The 21,138-nt window shown below is 49.4% G+C and overlaps 1 protein-coding gene across 6 annotated transcripts in view; it reads right to left on the reverse strand.

Annotated features, from left to right (window-relative positions):
* Positions 1-21,138, reverse strand: part of MEIS3 (Meis homeobox 3) — a 61,172-nt gene that overhangs the window by 15,544 nt on the left and 24,490 nt on the right. For all 6 annotated transcript variants that reach the window (XM_077336527.1, XM_077336523.1, XM_077336522.1 and 3 more), the window contains 3 exons: positions 20,258-20,407; positions 14,441-14,552; positions 7,976-8,121 (listed from right to left, as the gene is read on the reverse strand). In XM_077336527.1, coding sequence (XP_077192642.1) covers positions 7,976-8,121; positions 14,441-14,552; positions 20,258-20,407 — 408 coding nt within the window. The remainder of the gene's footprint in view (positions 1-7,975; positions 8,122-14,440; positions 14,553-20,257; positions 20,408-21,138) is intronic.

The following is a 21,138-nucleotide window of genomic DNA, read 5'->3' on the forward strand; positions in this document are numbered from 1 at the left end:
ATATGCAGATGATACCACTCTAATAGCAGAAAGTGAAGAGGAACTAAAGAGCCTGTTGAAGGAGGAGAGTGCAAAAGTTGGCTTGAAACTCAACATCAAGAAAACAAAGATCATGGCATCCGGCCGTCTCAATTCCTGGCAAATAGATGGGGAAGAAATGGAGATAGTGACAGATTTTATTTTCCTGGGCTCCAAGATCACTGCAGATGAAAGAGAAAGCAGAAAGGCTTCGTGCCTATTTTACATTGTTTTTTCCCACAGGTCAAAGTGTTTAGGCACATCTAGAGATGGCCGTAGCCAAAGGATAGTGTCTGAGTGGCAGGTTAACATGGATAGAAAGATTGTCGAGAGGCATTTAGCTGCACTGGATGAGTTCAAATCCCCTGGTCCGGATGAAATGCACCCGAGAGTACTCAAAGAACTTTCCAGAGAATTGCAAAGCCCTTGTCCATCATCTTCGGGACCTCTTTAAGGACTGGAGATGTCCCGGAGGACTGGAAGAGAGCAAACGTTATTCCGATCTTCAAAAAAGGGAGGAAGAATGACCCAGGAAACTACAGACCAGTGAGTCTGGCCTCTGTTGTGGGGAAGATAATGGAGCAGATATTAAAGGGAGTGATCTGCAAACATCTGGAGGACAATTTGGTGATCCAAGGAAGTCAGCATGGATTTGTTTTCAACAGGTTTGCTGGAATTGGTTAGAGAACCGCACTCAAAGAGTTGTTGTCAATGGTGTTTCATCAGACTGGAGAGAGGTGAGTAGCGGGTTACCTCAGGGCTCGGTGCTCGGCCCGGTACTTTTTAACATATTTATTAATGATCTAGATGAGGGGGTGGAGGGACTACTCATCAAGTTTGCAGATGACACCAAAGTTTGCAGATGACACCAAAGGACTGTCAAATACTCCGGAAGATAGAGACAGAGTTCAACGAGATCTGAACTCAATGGAAAAATGGGCAAATGAGAACAAGATGCAATTTAATAAAGATAAGTGTAAAGTTCTGCATCTGGGTCAGAAAAATGAAAAACATGCCTACTGGATGGGGGATACACTTCTAGGTAACACTGTGTGTGAACGAGACCTTGGGGTACTTGTGGATTGTAAACTAAACATGAGCAGGCAGTGTGATGCAGCGGTAAAAAAGGCAAATGTCATTTTGTATCAACAGGGGCATCACATCAAAATCACAAGATGTCATAGTCCCATTGTATATGGCACTGGTCAGACCACACCTGGAGTACTGTGTGCAGTTCTGGAGGCCTCACTTCAAGAAGGACGTAGATAAAATTGAAAGGGTACAGAGGAGAGTGACGAAGATGATCTGGGGCCAAGGGACCAAGCCCTATGAAGATAGGTTGAGGGACTTGGGAATGTTCCGCCTGGAGAAAAAGAGGTTGAGAGGGGCCATGATAGCCCTCTAAGTATTTGAAAGGTTGTCACTTGGAGGAGGGCAGGATGCTGTTTCTGTTGGCTGCAGAGGAGAGGACACGCAGTAATGTGTTTAAACTTCAAGTACAACGATATAGGCTAGATATCAGGAAAAAAAATTTCACAGTCAGAGTAGTTCAGCAGTGGAATAGGCTGCCTAAGGAGGTGGTGAGCTCCCCCTCACTGGCAGTCTTCAAGCAAAGGTTGGATACACACTTTTCTTGGATGCTTTAGGATGCTTTGGGCTGATCATGCATTGAGCAGGGGGTTGGACCAGATGGCCTGGATGGCCCCTTCCAACTCTATGATTCTATGATTCTATGATCCTAAAGATGAAACTCAAATACTTTGGCCACCTCATGAGAAGGAAGGACTCCCTGGAGAAGAACCTAAGGCTGGGAGCGATCGAGGGCAAAAGAAGAAGGGGACGACAGAGAATGAGGTGGCTGGATGGAATCACTGAAGCAGTCGGTGCAAACTTAAATGGACTCTGGGGGATGGTAGAGGACAGGAAGGCCTGGAGGATCATTGTCCATGGGGTCACAATGGGTCGGACACGACTTCGCACCTAACAACAACAACAACAACAAACCTTTTTCGAGTCTGTGGGCACCTTAGGAATTTGGGAATCTAATAACTGGCCAGTGGAAATTATTTCTGTTCATCCCCCTACCAAAAAAGGGTGACTCAAAAAACTGTTCCTGTTGCAGTATAATAGCCCTCATTTTTCATGCTAGTAGATAAAATTGAAAGGGTACAGAGGAGAGCGATGAGGATGATCTGGGGCCAAGGGACCAAGCCCTATGAAGATAGGTTGAGGGACTTGGGAATGTTCAACCTGGAGAAAAGGACGTTGAGAGGGGACATGATAGCCTTCTTTAAGTATCTGAAAGATTGTCCCTTGGAGGAGGGCAGGATGCTGTTCCCGTTGGCTGCAGAGGAAAGGACGCGCAGCAATGGGTACTACAAGTACAACAATATAGGCTAGATATCAGGAAAAGGTTTTTCACAGTCAGAGTAGTTCAGCAGTGGAATAGGCTGCCTAAGTAGGTGGTGAGCTCCCCCTCACTGGCAGTCTTCAAGCAAAGGTTGGATACACACTTTTCTTGGATGCTTTAGGATGCTTTGGCCTGATCCTGCGTTGAGCAGGGGGTTGGACTAGATGGCCTGTATGACCCCTTCCAACTCTATGATTCTATGATTCTATGAATTCTGACCCGAGGTGGTAGATGCAACCACAAAATGGCTGCCATGAGAGGCGGAGCCAACAACAAAGGAAGCCTGAGTTCAGGGGGTAAGAGGATAAATTTAGAAAAATACAGGAGTGGGAAAGACAATAAAACCATCATTGTTTAGTTTTAAAATAACATTGTTTTAATTTCCATAGCCAATTAGATCTCCAGGAGTCGCTTGAAAATTCAACTGCCCATTAAAAGTACTTGGCGGGCACCAGGAAAGGTGTCAGCATGGGCACTGTGTGGGGGACGCTGCATATATGCCAATCTTACAAGTTTTCCCAGGTAAAGTACCTTCTTTGCATGCAGAAGGTCCCAGGTTCAATTCCTGATGCCTCCGCTTAAAATGTCTATAAAACTGGGAAAACAGCAATCACTGCTTGCGACCCTGGCAAAAGATACCAGACTGAAGAAGCAACAGGACTCCGATACATGAATCAATGAACTTGTTCCAGGCTTTAGGATTGAATGCTTTAGGATGCTTTGGGCTGATCCTGCGTTGAGCAGGGGGTTTGACTAAATGGCCTGTATGGCCCCTTCCAACTCTATGATTCTATGATTCTAAGCAGGGTTCTTATATTATGACCAAGAGGCAGATGGATCTAGTTGGTTCATGCATCTAATCAGATATAGACCCCCTGCGAGTGAGCAGGGGCAGTCTTACCTATGGGGCATCCTATGACTCATGGGAGTGATAGAAAGTGATATAAAATCAAATGTCATAAGAACATCAGAAGAATCCAGCTGGATCAGATCAATAGCCCAACTTGACTGGCATCCCATCTCTCACACTGGCCCCAACCAGTTCCTCTGGAGGTCCAGCAACAGGGCCGGTAGGTCGAGGCCTTCATAAGAACACCAGAAGAGCCCTGCTCGGTCATACCAGGGAAGGTCCATCTAGTCCAGCCTCCTGTGTCCCACAGGGGGCAGCCAGTTCCCCTGGAGATCCAGCCACAGGGCAGAGAGGCCGAGGCCTTCATAAGGACATCAGGAGAGCCCTGCTGGGTCGGAGAGGCTGAGGCCTTCATACAAACCTGAACATGGAGGTTCTCCTCAGTCACCATGGCTAGCAGTCAAATTCAAATCCTTTAATGGCATATAAAAGGTAGAGTCTACAAATAAATAAACGGGTAGAAACAACTCCATAGACTAAGGGTCACTGATAGACTTATCCTCCATGAACCTCTTAAAGCTGTTTCAAAGATTTTAAAAGCAGTTTTTAAATCTGTTTTTGTGAATGTTGACGCTGGACACTTTTCTACTAGAAGTCGTTTGTACCACTAGGTTAAATTTTTATTTGTATTATGTATGCATTGTGTTGTACATCACCCAGAGCCAGTTTAGAGAATAGGCGGTATATAAATAAATAAATAAATCCCCTAGCAGCCACTTTTTAATCCCTCTCTGAGTAAAGTGGCATTTCCTTTTGTCTGTCCTGAACTTACTGCCCATCAGCTTCTTTGAATGCCCTCAAGTTATAGCATTTGAGGAGAGGGAGAAAAATGTCTAATTGTCAACTCTCTCCATCCCACGCAAAATTTTAGCAAATTCTCTTGTACCCCCTTAGCTCTCCATTTTCTAATGGAAAATTCCCGGACTCTTCAGCCTTTCCTCCTAGGGAGGGGCTCCAGCCCCCTCTTCATTTTGGTCACCCTGCTCTGCCCTTTTCTGAGCCCTGCCATGTCCTTTTGGAGCTACGGGGACCAGAACTGCAATCTGGGCAGAGTCTGCACTTACTTTCTTTATTCCATTGTCAATCCTGTTGAATTCAGATCGCTTTGAACTCGGGTCTTCTTCTCCCCCCCCCCCCCATTGAAACAGGAAAGTGTTCTGCACGTGGTTAAGGTAGTTCAGAAGGGAGGGGGGAGCCAAGCCTCTTTCTTTCTTTTCTTGAAGGGTGGGGGGAGAGGAGCCAGGCAAGGAGCCTCTTTCTTTTCTTGGGGGGGGGGGAGAAGATCGAAAAAGGCAGAGAAGGGAGAAAAAATCCAGGACCGACAGAAGTTGAGAGAAATTAGGGGCTTCTCCTTTAAGGCAAGCATGTCACATGACCAGGTGTAGCCTATCAGAGGTTCTCTACCATGGAGCTTTCTTTCCCAAATGGATATTGAGGATTAAAAGCACTCTAAAATATCGCACAATAAAGGTAGGGTCACTCCGGATCAATCCTTCTTGCTGCAGAAGGAAAATTTAAATCGCCCAAAATCCAAACGGAAATTGCATTCTGTGTAGAGGGCAGGGACTGAATCGATCTGGGGTTGGAATAAAAGCTCCATGCAGTTTACACCCTGGTCAGTATGCAAACTTTGATGCGTTGCTGAAGGAATGTGCCTTGTGGAAACTTTGGTCTTTTCCAGGGTGGGTTGAATGGGGGGAAATGGGGCATGCTGAGTCCCCAGCGTTGACTTTCCCCGCAGGACTTCCTCCTCATGTATTTGCTGTCAATATCTGACAACTAAACGGGTCCCCATGTTCTATCACTCCACAGTGTGATCAAGAAACAAGAATGTGTCTATGTAGATAGGAGAGCCTTTATGAACCATGAACAATCTCCAGGACATTCCCCTTGACATGGTGATCAAATGCCTTTATGAGTAAAAGGAAGATGCAAATGGAAAGGACGCCCTGACAGAATGGCTCTGGCTGACTTGATCTCCACAGGCCTCAGAAGCTAAGCAGGGTCAGCCCTGGTCAGTGTTTGGATGGGAGACCCAAACAGCAGAGAAGATGTTGATCCCTGACGGAGACCAGCACCCAAACAGGAAGACGTCTCTGAGCACGGAGGCAGCTCATCGCCCGGCATACAAGCCTTCTGTTCACACGCCAGTCACAAGTTACTATGGGGGACATGAAAGTTGCCACAAGCTGGGAACACATTTTGAAATGCAAACAGAAAATGCTGGTCCTGATCCTGTACCTGCTGCCTGTCCTAGCCTTGGGGTGGGTTCTTTCAGGCATAGTTTGGCTTCCTCTGTTTCACCCCCCCCCCTCTCTGTGCTGGGCAAAATCCAGCTTAGCCATCAATCCCCCCCCCCCCACACACACACACACACTCCTCTGCCTGCCAAGGCGTTCGGGGTAATTGGCTAGAATTGATTACCCTTCACCAGCCTCTAATAGCTTTATAGCTCCTTCAATTAGCCACTAATTGGCCAGCACTCATTAACTCGCCTTTGTTTAACTAACCAGGGAAAGGCCTGGCCTAATTGCCTGGCAGGACCGTGGGCAGGCTGGGAAGAGGAAAAGGACAGTAGGACAACAGCCGCTGAAGGGTGCCCATTGCTCACAAGCTGCCTGCTCACCATTCCAAAAAAAAAAAGGAAATGCAAGCCAAGAGCTGCAGCCCCCTGAGCAACACTAGGACCCCCGCAGTTGAGACAAAGAGCTTTGCCAGTAGGAAACAGCCATGGAAGCAGCCCATCAGGGACTTGTGAAAGACAATGTGCACCACCATGATAGAAACCTGAATCGCTTGGAGCCGGTTCCAAGCTCGGGTTACCAGTTCTGGGTTGGGAGGCTTTGGAGGTAGAGCCAGGCATGGGTGGGCTTTGGGGTGGGGAGGGACCTCAATGGAGTATGATGCTGTAGAGCCCACCCTCCAAAGCAGCCATTTTCTCCAGGGGAACTGATCCCTGTTGCCTGGAGATGAGCTATAGTAAAAATAATACATTTATTTTTATGCCCTGCCCATCTCTGGCTGACTCAGGGTGGGCAACATCAATCCAACAACAATACAATTCAAAACACCTATTTTCAGATCCACAAGTCAATTAATAATGTCTTAAAATTAAAACTTAAAATCATACCCAAACCACCTCTTTTCCATTTTACAACTGTCAAGGGGTTCATCAGTGTTACATCTGTGGAAGGGGGGGGGGTGGGCTCCCAAAGCTGCAGGATTGGCATCCCTACTGCACCCCAACTTTGCTGGCATGCCTTCCTGTTTGGAATTGGAGCCGGTGCCAAAGGTGTCTTCTCAAAGATTTGTCAGATGGCCATTTGCTAAAGAGACCTTGGCACCTTCTAGATGCCCCTTTGAACCCCACAGTGGAAGACAGTTTCAGAGGAGAACTGCTTAAGTCCCGGGCAACAGCACCTGGGAGACAGACAAAAAGTTGGCAGATGTGGGACTTTAAGAGTCAAAGCCACCTGACAAAGGGAACTTTTGACTCTAGAAAGCTCCTTCCCCCACCCCCCAAAACCTTGTCAGTCTTTAAGGTGCTTCTGGGCTGGAGGCTAAGAGTGGAAGATGTTAAGTATAGGAATGAAAACAGTTCTGCAATTCCTGGACTCAGAGACCAAAGGCCAAACTTGGTTTCCATTCACCATGGAGACTTTGGCATGTTGTTTCAGCTCAACAGGACTGTGAAAACTTATACAGAATCAGACCCTCAATGCACTGCGGTCAGTATTGTCTGCTCAGACTGGCAGCAGCTCTCCTGGGCCTGGGGAAGTGGTATCTTTCCTCACCCAGTCTTTGTTGGCTAGGGGTGGTGGGGATCAAACCAGGGACCTTCTACATGCCAAGCAGATGCCACGGCCCCTCCGAGAACCAGATGCTTTGGCCCAGGATCTTCTGCCTCCCATCACTGCTTGCTCTCAGTTTCCAGTCCCACCTTCCCAGACCTCCCCAGTAATTATGGGGAAGTGAGCAGCACTTCCCCATATTTGCTTAATTCATTGACACCCCAACAATCTCTCCGATGGAACTCCAAAGCAACAGCTGTCCTTCTGCTTTCCTCTAGTGCTCTGTGTGCAACACCCCAGTGAGGTAAGCTAGGTGGGGAGTATGTGACTGGCCCAAGGTCGCCCAGCAAGCATCCATGGCAGACTGATCATTCAAGCCCAGGTCTCCCAATTCCTAAGCTACTAAACAGCACTGGCTTTTTCACTGCTTGGCAGCCATTCTTCTTTGGACACAAGGACCCGTGGATCAGGGCCCTCTGGCAGGGTCGCAGAGTATCTTTTGTCGGATCACAAGCCTGTAGGAGGGGAGGGGCTGTTTGGTCATAATATTGCCTTGTACTGAATCAGGGCATTGGTCCATCAGGGTCAGTATTGCCTACTCAGGCTGACAGTGGCTCTCCAGGGTCTCAGACACAGTCTTTCCCACCACCTACTGCCTGGTCCTTTCAGCAGGAGGTGCCGGAGAGCTGGACCTCTTTCTGTCATGTGGCCCTGATGTCATGTCATGTCACTTCCTGTCACATGACCCTGAGCTTACAGTTTAAAAGGGATTTGGGACAGGATGGACATTATTCTAAAGTCAACGTCCATCTCTCATACATGGCCCAAAAGGATTCGGGTTCTTACCGACAAGTGTTGGAACAGCCATGCTCGCATAATATTTGTGGCCACTTTGGGGAAGATCCCTCGTTTCTTGTTACGTTTCTTGTCTCGGTCCAAGTCATCGTCATCTCCCGTGCTGGGCGAGGCTACACTGTTATCTAGACAGTCCCCTAGAGGGAAACAAGGAAAGGGGAGAAAAAAACCTTATTAGGAAAAGGCAGAATGGCTTCCATCGCTCAAGGACACAGGTGGTTTGAAGTCATACTTAATGAAACCACCAGAGGGAGACATGGCACCCCGCTCCGAATAGACAGAGCCCTCTAGAGGCAAGAGGAGTTAGTCCAGCTTGTGGGACTGTAGAAACCTGGAACCTATAAACAACTAAGAATGTTGTCAGTAATGTGAACATCTAGATCAAAACCTATGAAGAAACTCGGATTGTCAGTAATTAGCAGACTACTTTTTATTAAGAGAGAGTTTCATTAGAGTATGACAGCAATAACTTCTCTCTGCTTGTCCCCCGGCATCTGGCATACAGAGGTACACTGTCTCTGGATATGGAGGTTCCATGAATCCCTTATGGCTCACAGCCAGTAATAGACCCATTGGCCACAAATGTGTGAAGCAATAAACATATAATGGTCTGTACCAGTCCTGTAGGAGCTGAGCATATGTCTTATGATCAATGGCTAAAGTCACAGGTTCAATCCCCAGCACCTCCCATTTTGATTACTGGGAAACTATGCTGGAAAAGATCTAGAGAATCATTACATTGAGTTAAGCAAGCCAAACCCTGACCTGGATGGCACAGGATGGGACAGGCCAAACCCTGATGGGACCTGGATGGGACAGGCCAAACCCTGGCCTGGATGGGATTAGGAGATTTAGTGACTATGGCTTGTGCACCAGGGTTTAAGTCTCTCCTCACCCATGAACCTCAAACTGGCCATCTTATAGAGCTGCTGGAGGGAGATCACCAAAAAGGACACGCCCTCGGGCAATTCTGCTTCTAGGGGGGAGGATTCCAACCCACTGCTGCCCCACTGTCCATTCCGTCACCTCCTTTCCACAACACATCTGCCATCCAACGTAGATCAAGCTTTTCAATTTTGTCTACCTTACAGGTTAGTTGTGGGGATAAAATGGCAGGGGGGGGATGCAGACATCAACTCAGCCTCCTTGGGGAAAGGCTTGATAAAATACTAGATCATAGGAACTTCCCTCGGGCCTTTCTTTCATTGTGATTCTCCCTTGGGGAGGGGGGAGGACCGGGGGGGGGGGAGCCAAGCATCCACCATCAGTTCCCTGCAAGAAACCCACTCCTCTTACTTGCCTTAGTCCTTCTGGGGCTCCAACAATTAAAGACAAACAGAACCTCTCACTTTCCATGAATTCTCAAGGAAGGGAGCGGCAGAACCCCTGCCACTTCATGCTCCCCTATTTGCATACACACCTCACCGAGGAAACACGAAATCCTGATTCTCTCTCTTTCTTGGTTCCCCCCCCCCATCCTACCCCAGCGGAACAGCTGCTACGCCTCCGGCTAAAAGGCAGCTTAAAAGCATTGCCCGGAGGAGAAAGTTAATTATGCATCAGAGAAAGCGTGCCTATTGGGGTTGGGGGGCTTCACTAGTCATCACCCCTCCCTCTCCCAGTGATCCCCTGCCTCGCCCTGCTTATCGCTCCCCCCCCCCCCGCTCCCCCAGCCCAGACTAAAATACTAAAATCAATCCCCTCCCCACAGTGTTTTTCTTCCTAAACTGGGCTGTGGACGTGGGTGAGAAGTCACATTCCCAAGCAAAGCTGCAGGCGTTGTTTGCTGCCCCTGGCCGCCTCTTTGGGATGCCACCGTCTGAGCAGGGCCTGAAAATCTCCTGGAATTACAGTGTTGGTTCCCCTGCAGAAAAATGCTGCCTTCGAAGGTGGACTCAGTGGTGTTACTGCCTCTGCAAACCTCCAGGAATTTCCTAACCCAGAGCTGGCAACCTTGGCGGAAAGCTGAAACGGAAATTTGGCTGTCAGGAGCCACATCATTGCATTGAAGTATGCATAATGTCAGCAGGCTCTCACCTGCTGTATTTTGAGGGGGGAATGACACCCTGTAAATCGCTTTCTTTTCTTTACTATGTTCCCAGAATTTTGGGCTCTGCAGTCACACAGGTTCCCAAATTGGCCGGGAGTGTTTCCTGTGGTCTATATGATATATGGCAGAACAGCATCAATAGAGGACTCCATTCTTTCCCTTCATGCATGGCAAACCCCACAAGCAGTTCAGCACTTTCCCAGCAAACATGCACAGAACAGAAGTGACAATTGTGCTTCTGGGAAATTCTTGTGTCTTTTCGCCCAAGGTACAATCAAGACCCCAATAATCCAGCTTGAAGTTTACCCAAAGACCTCCAACTTAAACTGTTCAGGACCATGGCCAAGCTAATATTCCAAGGGGAGGGAACAGGGAATTAAACTTTGGACTCTACCACAGGTGGCTTTCAAAGAGAGATGGACCTCTCCTCTACAAATCCCCCTGTCAGTGGCTACTAGCCATGGGGATGGAAGGAAGCCTCCACATTCAGAGGCACTAAGACTTTGAAACCCAGAGCCAGGGGGCAACCTTGGGAGAAAGGCTCAGCCTATCTGCCCTGTTGTTGGCCCTGCAGGGGAACTAGCTGGCGCCCCGTGTGAGACGAGAGGCTGGACTAGATGGACCTTCCCAGGTCTTGACCCAGCAGGGCTCCCCTGATGTCCTTATGAAGGCCTCGGCCTCTCTGCCCTGTGGCTGGCCCTGCAGAGGAACTAGCTGGCCCCTGGGTGAGATGGGAGGCTGGACTGGATGGGCCCTCCCTGGTCTGGCCCAGCAGGGCTCACCTGATGTCCTTAGGAAGGCCTCTGCCTCTTTGCCCTGTGGCTGGCCCTCCAGAGGAACTGGCTGGCCCCTGGGTGAGACGGGAGGGCTGGACTGGATGGGCCCTCCCTGGTCTGGCCCAGCAGGGCTCACCTGATGTCCTTAGGAAGGCCTCTGCCTCTTTGCCCTGTGGCTGGCCCTCCAGAGGAACTAGCTGGCCCCTGGGTGAGATGGGAGGCTGGACTGGATGGGCCCTCCCTGGTCTGGCCCAGCAGGGCTCACCTGATGTCCTTAGGAAGGCCTCTGCCTCTTTGCCCTGTGGCTGGCCCTCCAGAGGAACTGGCTGGCCCCTGGGTGAGCGAAGTACCCCACCCATTCCTGCCTGTTATCCCCACCCCCCACCCCGAACCTTCCCTGAATGGGTGCAAGTTAATTAATTTTAATATATTTTTAAAATGTGTTAAACATGTATAGGGTGATATGACCTTACATGGTTATGTTGTCCCACCCACCCACTCCCAAACTGGCCCCAGGTGGGCATGTCCACTGCTATGCTTCTCAACCATCTTCTGGATGACCTTGCAATGACTGGGGTTTCTTGAAGCCTGAAGAATGTTTCAGGGGTTTCTTAACAGTAAGAAAGTTGAGAAAGTCTGGCTCAATATGTCCTGCCTAATGTCTGGCTTCTGTTTCTTTCTGGTGCTTCCAGACTTCGACTACCCTCACACTCTGATTATGGGACACCCCATTGTCTTGATGGCTTGAACGCGCCAGGGGTGATCCACCCCCAGTCCCTGGGCAAAGAAGGATATCAGGGGAACAAATCAAGAAAGACTCCAGAAAAGGGCAGAGCGATGCTGCTATTTTGGCTCCCTGTGCTTTCTCTTCAGCCCAGAACCAGGACACTCCTCCAAGCTAGAGTTAGGGTTGCCACCTCTGGGTTGGGAAGTACCTGGGGACTTTGGAGTGGAGCCAGGAGTGGGCGGGACTTGAGGCAGGGAGGGACCTCAGCGGAGTCTAGTGCTGTGGAGTCCACCTTCCAAGGCAGCCATTTTCTCTGAGGGAAATGATCGCTGATAACTGGAGATGAGCTGTAAAACCAGGGACCCCCAGTCCCACCTGGGGACTGGCTTCCCTAACTGGAGTCCTCCTGGAATGGTGGCTGATTTCCAACTACAAAGATCAATTCCCCAGAAGAAATATGGCGGATTCTTCGGCACTGTTCCCCTGCTGAACCATCTCCCCTCCTACCCTCCCCAGGTTCTGCCCCGAACCTCCAGGTATTTTGCTACCTGGAATTGGGCACACTCCATCAGCCAGTTTCTCCAGGGGAACAGAGCTCTGTTGCCTGCGGATCATCTGAAATTCCAGGGGATCCCCAGGCCCCACCTGGAGGTTGGCATCCCTAAACATGCCTGTCAAGCACACGGCACACATCTTGAGCCTTGTGTGCAGGACCCTCGAGACACCCATCCGGGGCCCCGATTGTAAGAAAAGAACCCAGAGTGGCAGAGCCAGAGGAGGAGGCTGGGGAAAAGACCCTCCCCCGGCCCAGGCCCTATTTGCTAACTTTGCCAAGCTAACTTTGCAATCTCTCCCCCCCCACCTTCCCTAAGCTATGGGGGCACCTCCAGTCCTTCCCAGGCAGGTCTCCCACTTCCTCTCCTGCTGGAAGCTGATTTCTCTGCCCCGCCCCAGCGAAGCAGCAGTGACCCCCGCCATGACCCCTGCTTTGAGCCACTGCCCCCCACACACACCCCTTCCCCCCTGCCTTTTTCTCTTCCTTTCTTCAGCTGGAGGCCGCCATTCTCTGGGCATTTGCTCAACAGATTGCAAGTGCCGGAATGTGGAGAGAATGCAGGGTCCATCTCCCTCTCCCACACACACTCACCATAATTACCATAACCCCAGATTTCTGTGGTCTGCAGGCAGAGATGTGAGAAGAAGAAGAGCTGGGTTTTTGTCCCCCACTTTTTACTCCCCAATGGAGTCCCTCATTCCCTCCCCCCCCCCCCAGCACCAGATCCCACATCACGGTGGCTTTTGGGTGTATCGGAAGATCACTGGCTACAAGAGTGGTCTCTCCAGATATCCATGGACTACAATTCCCATGAGCCCTCATGCTGACTGTAGTCCATGTCCATCTTTGGCCACGATGTTCAGGGTGAGAAAAAGGCTGGGTTTTTGCCCCCTACTTTTCACTCCCCAATGGAGTCCCAAGTGGCTAACAAGCACGTTTCCCTTCCTCTCCCGACAGCAGATGCTCTGAGAGACCTGCTCCCAAAAACTAGGACTGGCCCAAGGTCACTCAGAGGGCTGCATACAGAGGAGGAATGGGGAATTAAACCTGGTTCTCCAGATCACAGGCTGCCTCTCCTAACTATGCCACCAAACTGGCTCTGTTCCACCACCACGCCAAACTGTGCAAGATTTCCTTCTGACTTGAGGCAATCGAGAGCCCTAGTGTACAGAAGAAGCCGGTGACACCTGCACACTTAATATAAGCACAACTGCACGCTCCCAGTCCAGAACTGAGTCCCACTACTTTTAAGATTCAAAAAGCCAAGTGGTTAATTTCCTGCATTCTGCAGGGGGTTGGGCTAGATGACCCTGGAGGTCCCTTTGAACTCTGTGATTCTAGGATTCTATGAAATAGACTCTTTTGACTGTTAGATATTTTACACAGGGCCTTTGCCCCTACTTATATTAATAAGATTTTCAAATTTACCTATTTCTATCAATCTCTTCTTTACCTGCACAACAACCTTGCCAAGAGTGTGAAACCAGCCCAAGGTCCCAGCAAGCTTCCATGGTAGGTTTGAACTTGAGTCTCCCAGTCCAACAGTCTGACTACAACTCCACACAGGCTTTTGTACCAGAGAAGCGTGGTAATGATTAATTTTATCCAATTAAGTAATCAATTATGTCTATTGTCCAAAGGATGTAAAAATCTCGTCGATCTTCTGCAAGAGCCAAGATCGCTCACTCAACTACAAATCTTAACCTCAGCTCTTCCCCTTCAATGTGGTAACTGTGGGCCTCCTTTACAGGGTTGTTGTAAGGATACCAGCACTAATCTGTGCAATTCCCTCCATCCTTGTCAATGGAGAAGATAGTACAGCCAAATTCTCCTGTTTGGCAACACTTAGCAGCATCAGCTTCTATTCAGAGCAAGGGCAAAGCCGTGTGGAGGAGAATTGCCCTCGCTCTGAAATGACTTCATAGGACCAGCATGCAAAGAAAGCCATTCCCTGAAAGGCAAGGACCAAATTCAGGGAAACAAATAATACCAAAGCAAGGGGGGGCAGGTGTTTTCCCCCCTGTTTTCTAGGAGGACAAGGTAGACTGTTCTCCTCCCCTTGGTACATCTCACCCCGGCAGTCCTTGTTGTAATAAATCTTCTGTGCAAATATACTGAGAAGTGACTTGAAAATCCTGCAGGGGCAGTAGAGGGGGCAGCTACCTAGAACACAAAGGTTAGAGACCTCCCCCTCTTTCAAATAGTTCCCCTTCTTTCCTCTGATTGGCTCACTCAGGTTTTCTCCAGCTAGAGCAGACAGTTTGTTCTCATTCCATAAACCTGTTCTGTTCTTAATCAGAGTGTGCTCAGCTTCCATGCACATTTAGACTCTGCCCACCATCCTCACCTTGTTCACTGGAGTTATCACCACTTTGCGATGCTATTCCACCGCTGGAGGGTCCCGGCGTTCCTGAGTGCGTGGATCCTGCCTCGTCATGGTCTCGGATCCAGGAGTTGTTCTACATGCAAAGAGACCGGGATGGGGCAATTATTGGAGGCATTTGCCCTGGGCAAATGAAGTCATTTCGGAGAGAGGGCAGTTCTCCAGGAAGCTGTATCTTCCACAGAGGAAAGCCATCACTTCTTCTCTGGATCCAGTAAAAACTCCTTTCCGGGGAAAATTATGGGATGTCACTTTCGTTTATCACTAGGCATTATTTAGTGCTGAATGTTCAAAGTGTGGTACATGCTTCATCTCAATAACCCTTACAATTGATGCAAGGTATGAGCTGTATTCGTATCCTGGTATTACAAGATAAAAGCTAGCTCAATGTAGCCACTTGAGTGTCAGACTTGGATCTAGGTCACAGGTTCAAATCCCCTCTTGTGCTCCGGAAGCTTGCAAGGTGACTTTGTGCCGTCCCACATCCTTTCAGCCTAACCTACCTCAAAGGGTTGTTGTAAGAATGATGCGGAGGAAGGTTAATCCAGATCATTATTAATGATCTAGATGAGGGGGTGGAGGGACTACTCATCAAGTTTGCAGATGACACCAAATTGGGAGGACTGGCAAATACTCCGGAAGATAAAGACAGAGTTCAACAAGATCTGAACACAATGGAAAAATGGGCAAATGAGAACAAGATGCAATTTAATAAAGATAAGTGAAAAGTTCTGCATCTAGGTCAGAAAAATGAAAAGCATGCCTACTGGATGGGGGATACGCTTCTAGGTAACACTGTGTGTGAACGAGACCTTGGGGTACTTGTGGATTGTAAACTAAACATGAGCAGGCAGTGTGATGCAGCGGTAAAAAAGGCAAATGCCATTTGGGGCTGTATCAACAGGGGCATCACATCAAAATCACAAGATGTCATAGTCCCATTGTATATGGCACTGGTCAGACCACACCTGGAGTAATGTGTGCAGTTCTGGAGGCCTCACTTCAAGAAGGACGTACATAAAATTGAATGGGTACAGAGGAGAGCGACAAGGATGATCTGGGGCCAAGGGACCAAGCCCTAGGAAGATAGGTTGAGGGACTTGAGAATGTTCAGCATGGAGAAAAGGAGGGTGAGAGGGGACATAGCCCTCTTTAAGTATTTGAAAGGTTGTCATTTGGAGTGGGGCAGGATGCTGTTCCCATTGGCAGTCTTCAAGCAAAGGTTGGATACACACTATTCTTGCATGCTTTAGGATGTTTTGGGCTGATCCTGCGTTGAGCAGGGGGTTGGACTAGATGGCCTGTATGGCCCCTTCCAACTCTATGATTCTATGATTCTATGATTGGCTGCAGAGGAAAGGAAACACATTAATGGGTTTAAACCAGTGGTCTGCAACCTTTTACAAGCTGCGGACCGGCGGCAGCGGGGAGGGCGATTGCCTGGCCATGCATGCCGCGCATGCGCAGCCATGCATGCACCATGTGCAGCCAAAAACACGCATGGGAGGCACTTTCGCACATGCGCGCATACACACATGTGCTGCGCATGTGTGGTTTCGGCCGAGCATGGCACAAATGCACATATGATGCCCTGCAAGCTTGCGGCCTGGGAAGTTTCTTACTGCGGGGGGGGGCGGGGAGAGGGAGCCGCGGCCCGGTGGTTGGGGACCACCGGTTTAAACTACAAGTACAACAATATAGGCTAGATATCAGGGGGGGGGGAATTCACAGAGAGTAGTTCAGCAGTGGAATAGGCTGCCTAAGGAGGTGGTGAGCTCCAGCTCACTGGCAGTCTTCAAGCAAAGTTTGGATACACACTTTTTCCTGGATGCTTTAGGATGCTTTGGGCTGATCCTGCATTGAGCAGGGGGTTGGACTAGATGGCCTGTACGGCCCCTTCCAACTCTATGATTCTATGATTCTATGATTCTAAGGTAGGGTGTAAAAGAAAGAAACTAATGAGTCTGAAAACAGGATGTAGGGATGAGTCACACATGACACAGTTCATACGGCAGACAAGTGGGCCATGCACAGAAGATGTCTTTATGTGCAGTGCTCTGAAACTGATTCCCAGGTGCGACAACAGAAGCCAGGAAAAGAAGGCTTCAGCCTGTCTCCTGCCTGAGTATACCCAGTTGAAATGCCCCACGGGGGAAACTCTTTCCTCACTGTGGAGCAAATCAACATGCACCAAGGGGCATTGTGTCTGTTGGGCAGTGGGACAAATTACACTCCTTTCTCAGGCTGATTCAAGTCGGGGAAACAGGACTTGGAGAGTCCACTTGGATTGGTAGAAATCCAAAAGGCGAATGCCCTAGCATCAGGTGATGGGGAAGACCTCTGCCTGTTGAACTTCTACCTGGTGCACCGCCGTCCTGCCGATGCCAATCCTATATCACCCAGGCCTGCCTGCTCTGCAACTCCTTGCTCCTCTTCGCAAATCCTTTAAGGAGAAGGCCTGGATTTAGTGAGGATTTCCACAATACCTCCGCTGGGGCTGTAATTATTTTGACCCCCCCTCCTTTTGCCCAATTGAGCGGAGTTCAAAGAGGGACGGGGGGGGGGGGGGGATGACTGCCTTGCCCCCAAGAGAAGCCCGCGTGCAGCTACTGAAGGAGCTCCAATTGCAGCCCCCCTCCCCCCACTTGACAAAGCCCTCCCCCCACCTCTGCCCCACACATGCCCTGTCCAATTAACCTGGCAGCACTGATCACAGGCCAGAAGCCCCGGGGTTCAGAGGGTTAAGGAGCCCCGGATTTCAAAAGAGAAATCAACACTTGTAGGCCACAATGAGGGGGAAGGAGAGGGGGGGTCAGGGGGTCACTGCCGGAGCTGGAGGAAGTCCTGGTAGCAACACTAACGGTTAATTAAGAGCAGGCCCCAGGGAAAGCGCCTTTTTGAGAGCCGCTTAGAGTCAAGGGCAGGGAAACCTTCCAAATAAAGAAAATTTTAAAATCAAGGATTTGCAAGACGAAGTGCAGCTCTCCTTTGGGAGAAATTGCTGGCCTGGGATGACCAGCAGAGAAGATGGGGGGGGGCGGTTAAGTATATTTGCAAAGGCCTGTTCATGGCTCTGCAGGGCAATGGAACCTCCACCTTTAGGAATAGTCTACCTGAGAACTGACACCCCCTACCCCCATGGAGCAAAAACTACATGGGAAGGTGCAAGGCCTCAGGTTGAGTTTTACTGAGATAAGTCTGATCCAGTATACACTGAAGGGACCAAGAGTCAGTTTCACAGCTTTAGGCTGGGGAATTCCTGGTGCTTTGGGACGGCGGGCAGGGTTGGGGGAGGGGAAGGACTTCACACCGGTATAATATAGGGTTGCCAGCTTCCAGTCAGTAGCTGCAGATCCCCCAGGATTTCAACTGATCTCCAGGTGACAGAGATCAGTTCACCTGGAGAAATGGCTGCTCTGGAGAAGGGACTTGCTGGCATCACACCCCACTGAAGCTTCTCCCCTCCCCTCCCCCGCCCTCCCCAAAACCTCTAGGTATTTCCCAACCGAGGGCAGACCACCCTGGTATAATGACTGGCAGACTCATTCTTACGATACAGACTGTTTATTTTCTTTCAGGGGAAATCCCACCACTGCTTGTATTATTTCACGGCTGAGTGGATGGATGGGGGATTAGATTGGAAAAGGGGGAAAGGGGAGCAATGATGCTCAGGACTCCAGAAGGGTGCTCGACTCCCCACTGGAGGAAGATCAGACCTTAGCCGGTGGAGTCTCTGCTGCTGGTGGGATCCACTGCTGGTGGGCTGCCCAGTCCCCTCTCTTCTCCTTGACCCCCCAAACTCCATTCTGTGCATCTCCCAGCCCGATAGCCCCAGGGTGCATGAAAAATGCAAGATTGTAGCTATAGGCAAATGAATGGGTCGGCTGCATTAGCGGTGCATGGGAAAGGCAAGAAACTTTAGGGGTGGAATGGGGAGGACAGAGGCCTGGGGAGGTGCAAGAGGCGACTGCATTGCCTTCGTCACCAGCAAAATGTCAGGAATGATTATTCCCCGCCTCCCCCCCCCCCCCAAAAAAAATGGCCCTGACTCTTTTCTCTCAGTTCATGGCGTTTTTTCCTAAGCAGTGGGGAGTGTGCTTGGTGTTGAGAGGCCAGGGGGTTGGGGTCAGGCAAGGAACTGCAAAGATTGTGTTGCCTTGTTATTTTATTAATCTGCCGCTTCCCTGCGAACGTAAGCCCAGAAACAGTCAGTCATGAGCCAGGGACGGGTTTGTTTTCCTTGTGGGTTGTACACAGATGACGGTCATCTGGACCAAGAAGGATTGTAGTGAAACAACCCCCCAAAACCCTACCTGACCAGTTGGGCCAGGGGCTAAGAACTGCCAAATATCTTTCAACTCTCCGAAATAAATGGCTGCCCCTTCGAGACCCCAAAGCAAGCCACAGGTGGCCCACCTGAATGGGACAGAGACCACGGATGCCCCAGCAGGCCATGAAGCCCTGGGTCTGCCCTCAGAAGCAGGTATTTCCTCCAAGGAAACTGATCTCTGTCGTCTGGAGTTCAGTTGTAATACCAGCAGATCGTCAGGCCCCAACTAACAAAGGAGTTGCCATGTTCCTATGGCAGGCCCCCTTTCCAGACCAGAGGGCAGGGCTGCCCCCCAAATCATTCGATAGCATTTTGCTCCAAACGTTTCTTTCTGTACAATCTCTGCCTGTTGAGTCACGAACTAGGCAAGGTTGAGCACAGCAAGGTTAGATGGGAAGCACTTCTTCCCCCAAAAGATTTTTTTTTTGGGGGGGACTACCTCTGAGAGGAAATGAAGTATCCAGGACTTCCGTTTTTCAAAGTTATTTTTTTAAAGAGTCACATATTCATAGCAGGAAAGAACATGTCCCAGAGAGCAAAAGGAGTCCCAGACAGCTATTGTGACTCTTTGGAAAGGAGCAGGAAGAGATGTAGGGCATCATCAAGACTATTTCACAGAAGGTGTAATCACATGCAGGCCGATCGGCACTTTTGGGAGTATGCAAGAAGAAGAAGAGCAATTTTTTGCATCCCGCTTTTCACTGCCCGAAGGAGTCTCAAAGTGGCTTACTATGACTTTCCCTTCCTCTCCACCCAGCAAACACCCTGTGAGGGGCTGAGAGAGCTCTGAGAGAACTGCTCTGTGAGAACAGCACTATCAGGACTGTGAAGAGCCCAAGGTAACTCTGCTGGCTGCACGTGAAGGAGTTGGGAACAAAGCCTGGCTTGTCATATTAAAGGCCGCCACTCTTAACCACGAAACCAAGGAGCAACAGCCCAGCGCAAGAAGAAATAGCAAGCTCCACAAGAGTCAAAGGGTCAAACCCTTCTTAAAGGTACCTTCTCAGCACCTTTAAAAGAGCAACATGTAAAAGAGGGAAAATCCAAGTGAAATAGCACATTAGCCATTTCCAAGACCTTCCTGAAGCCGAACTTGCATCATGGCTATGGCTGATAAAGGTCCCAATTCTGTACAGTCACTGTTTGCATGCTGCTCCAGAACTCAGCTGAAGCATTTTCTGACACATGCATGACTTTCTTTGGGAGCTGGTATCCCAGAGATTTCTTAGCTGTTCTTTGAACACATGCATGGGAACCAAACAACCCCCAAAATCTGGGTCGACGAAATTCTAAGTGGGTAGACCGCTCCTCCAGACCCTGCTACAGATGTTAAAACATTCACAGCATTTGGCCAGTTACACAACTGGGAGCAATTTTTCTGTGGCTATTGCCAAAACAGGCGTTCAACATCATTTGTGGGGCTGGGTGGCCACAATGTTTGGGCGGCTCACCTGGTCAGAGAGACTTGCGCAAGATCCACCAAAATCTTCGAGGTCTGATTTGGAGCCCCCGTCCCTGTCATCTATCACCAGGTCGATGGGCATCTTCCCCTTGAGGCAAGTGATGTAACGGTGGCAAAAATTGTCACAGAGGTCATGGACCTATTACAGCATCAGGGAACAACAACAAAATCCCAATTAAAAAGAAAATGGGATGCCAGCCCATTTGGCCATTTTCCATTGAGGTCCTTACCAGGGATTTCATTTAATGCAGGGCTCCCCAATGTGGCACCCATGAGCACCATGGGAGCCTCCTCCCACACCTCCTCGGCACCCATCAACTGCCTTTCAAAAGTAGGTGGAGCCGGGTGATGGACAAAAGGCCAGCAAGCATGGACAAAAGGAAACAATGGTTCACACACAGAGTTGTTAAAATCTGGAATTTGCTGCCAGAGCATGTACTACATGGAGGAATAAACAGGCTTAAATTAGTCATAGAGGATGGGTTTATCCGGGGCTGAGGGGAATCACATTCAGAGATTGATTGATTGATTTAGATTTTTATACTGCCCTTCCCTACAGCTCTAGGCGGTTTACAGAAAACATTTTGAAACATTTACATAGAACACTCTCAAAATCAATATAACAATATAACAATAACAATAACATACCAACAAGAACAGTATTTTAACAATAACTTTCCCTCAGCAGGTTCGATCTCTCGGTCTGGGTGGGAGGGACCTGTAGATGTTATGGGTCAGTCTGCCCCACCAAATGCCTGGTGGCTCCTTTTTGCAGGCCCTGTGGGATTGTGGAAGTTCTGGCAGGGCCCTGATCTCTTCGGGGAGCTCATTCCACCAGGTGGGGGCCAGGACTGAAAAGGCCATGGCCCT

The sequence above is a fragment of the Paroedura picta genome, chromosome 5 (assembly GCF_049243985.1).
Source record: "Paroedura picta isolate Pp20150507F chromosome 5, Ppicta_v3.0, whole genome shotgun sequence".
Lineage (NCBI taxonomy): Eukaryota > Metazoa > Chordata > Lepidosauria > Squamata > Gekkonidae > Paroedura > Paroedura picta.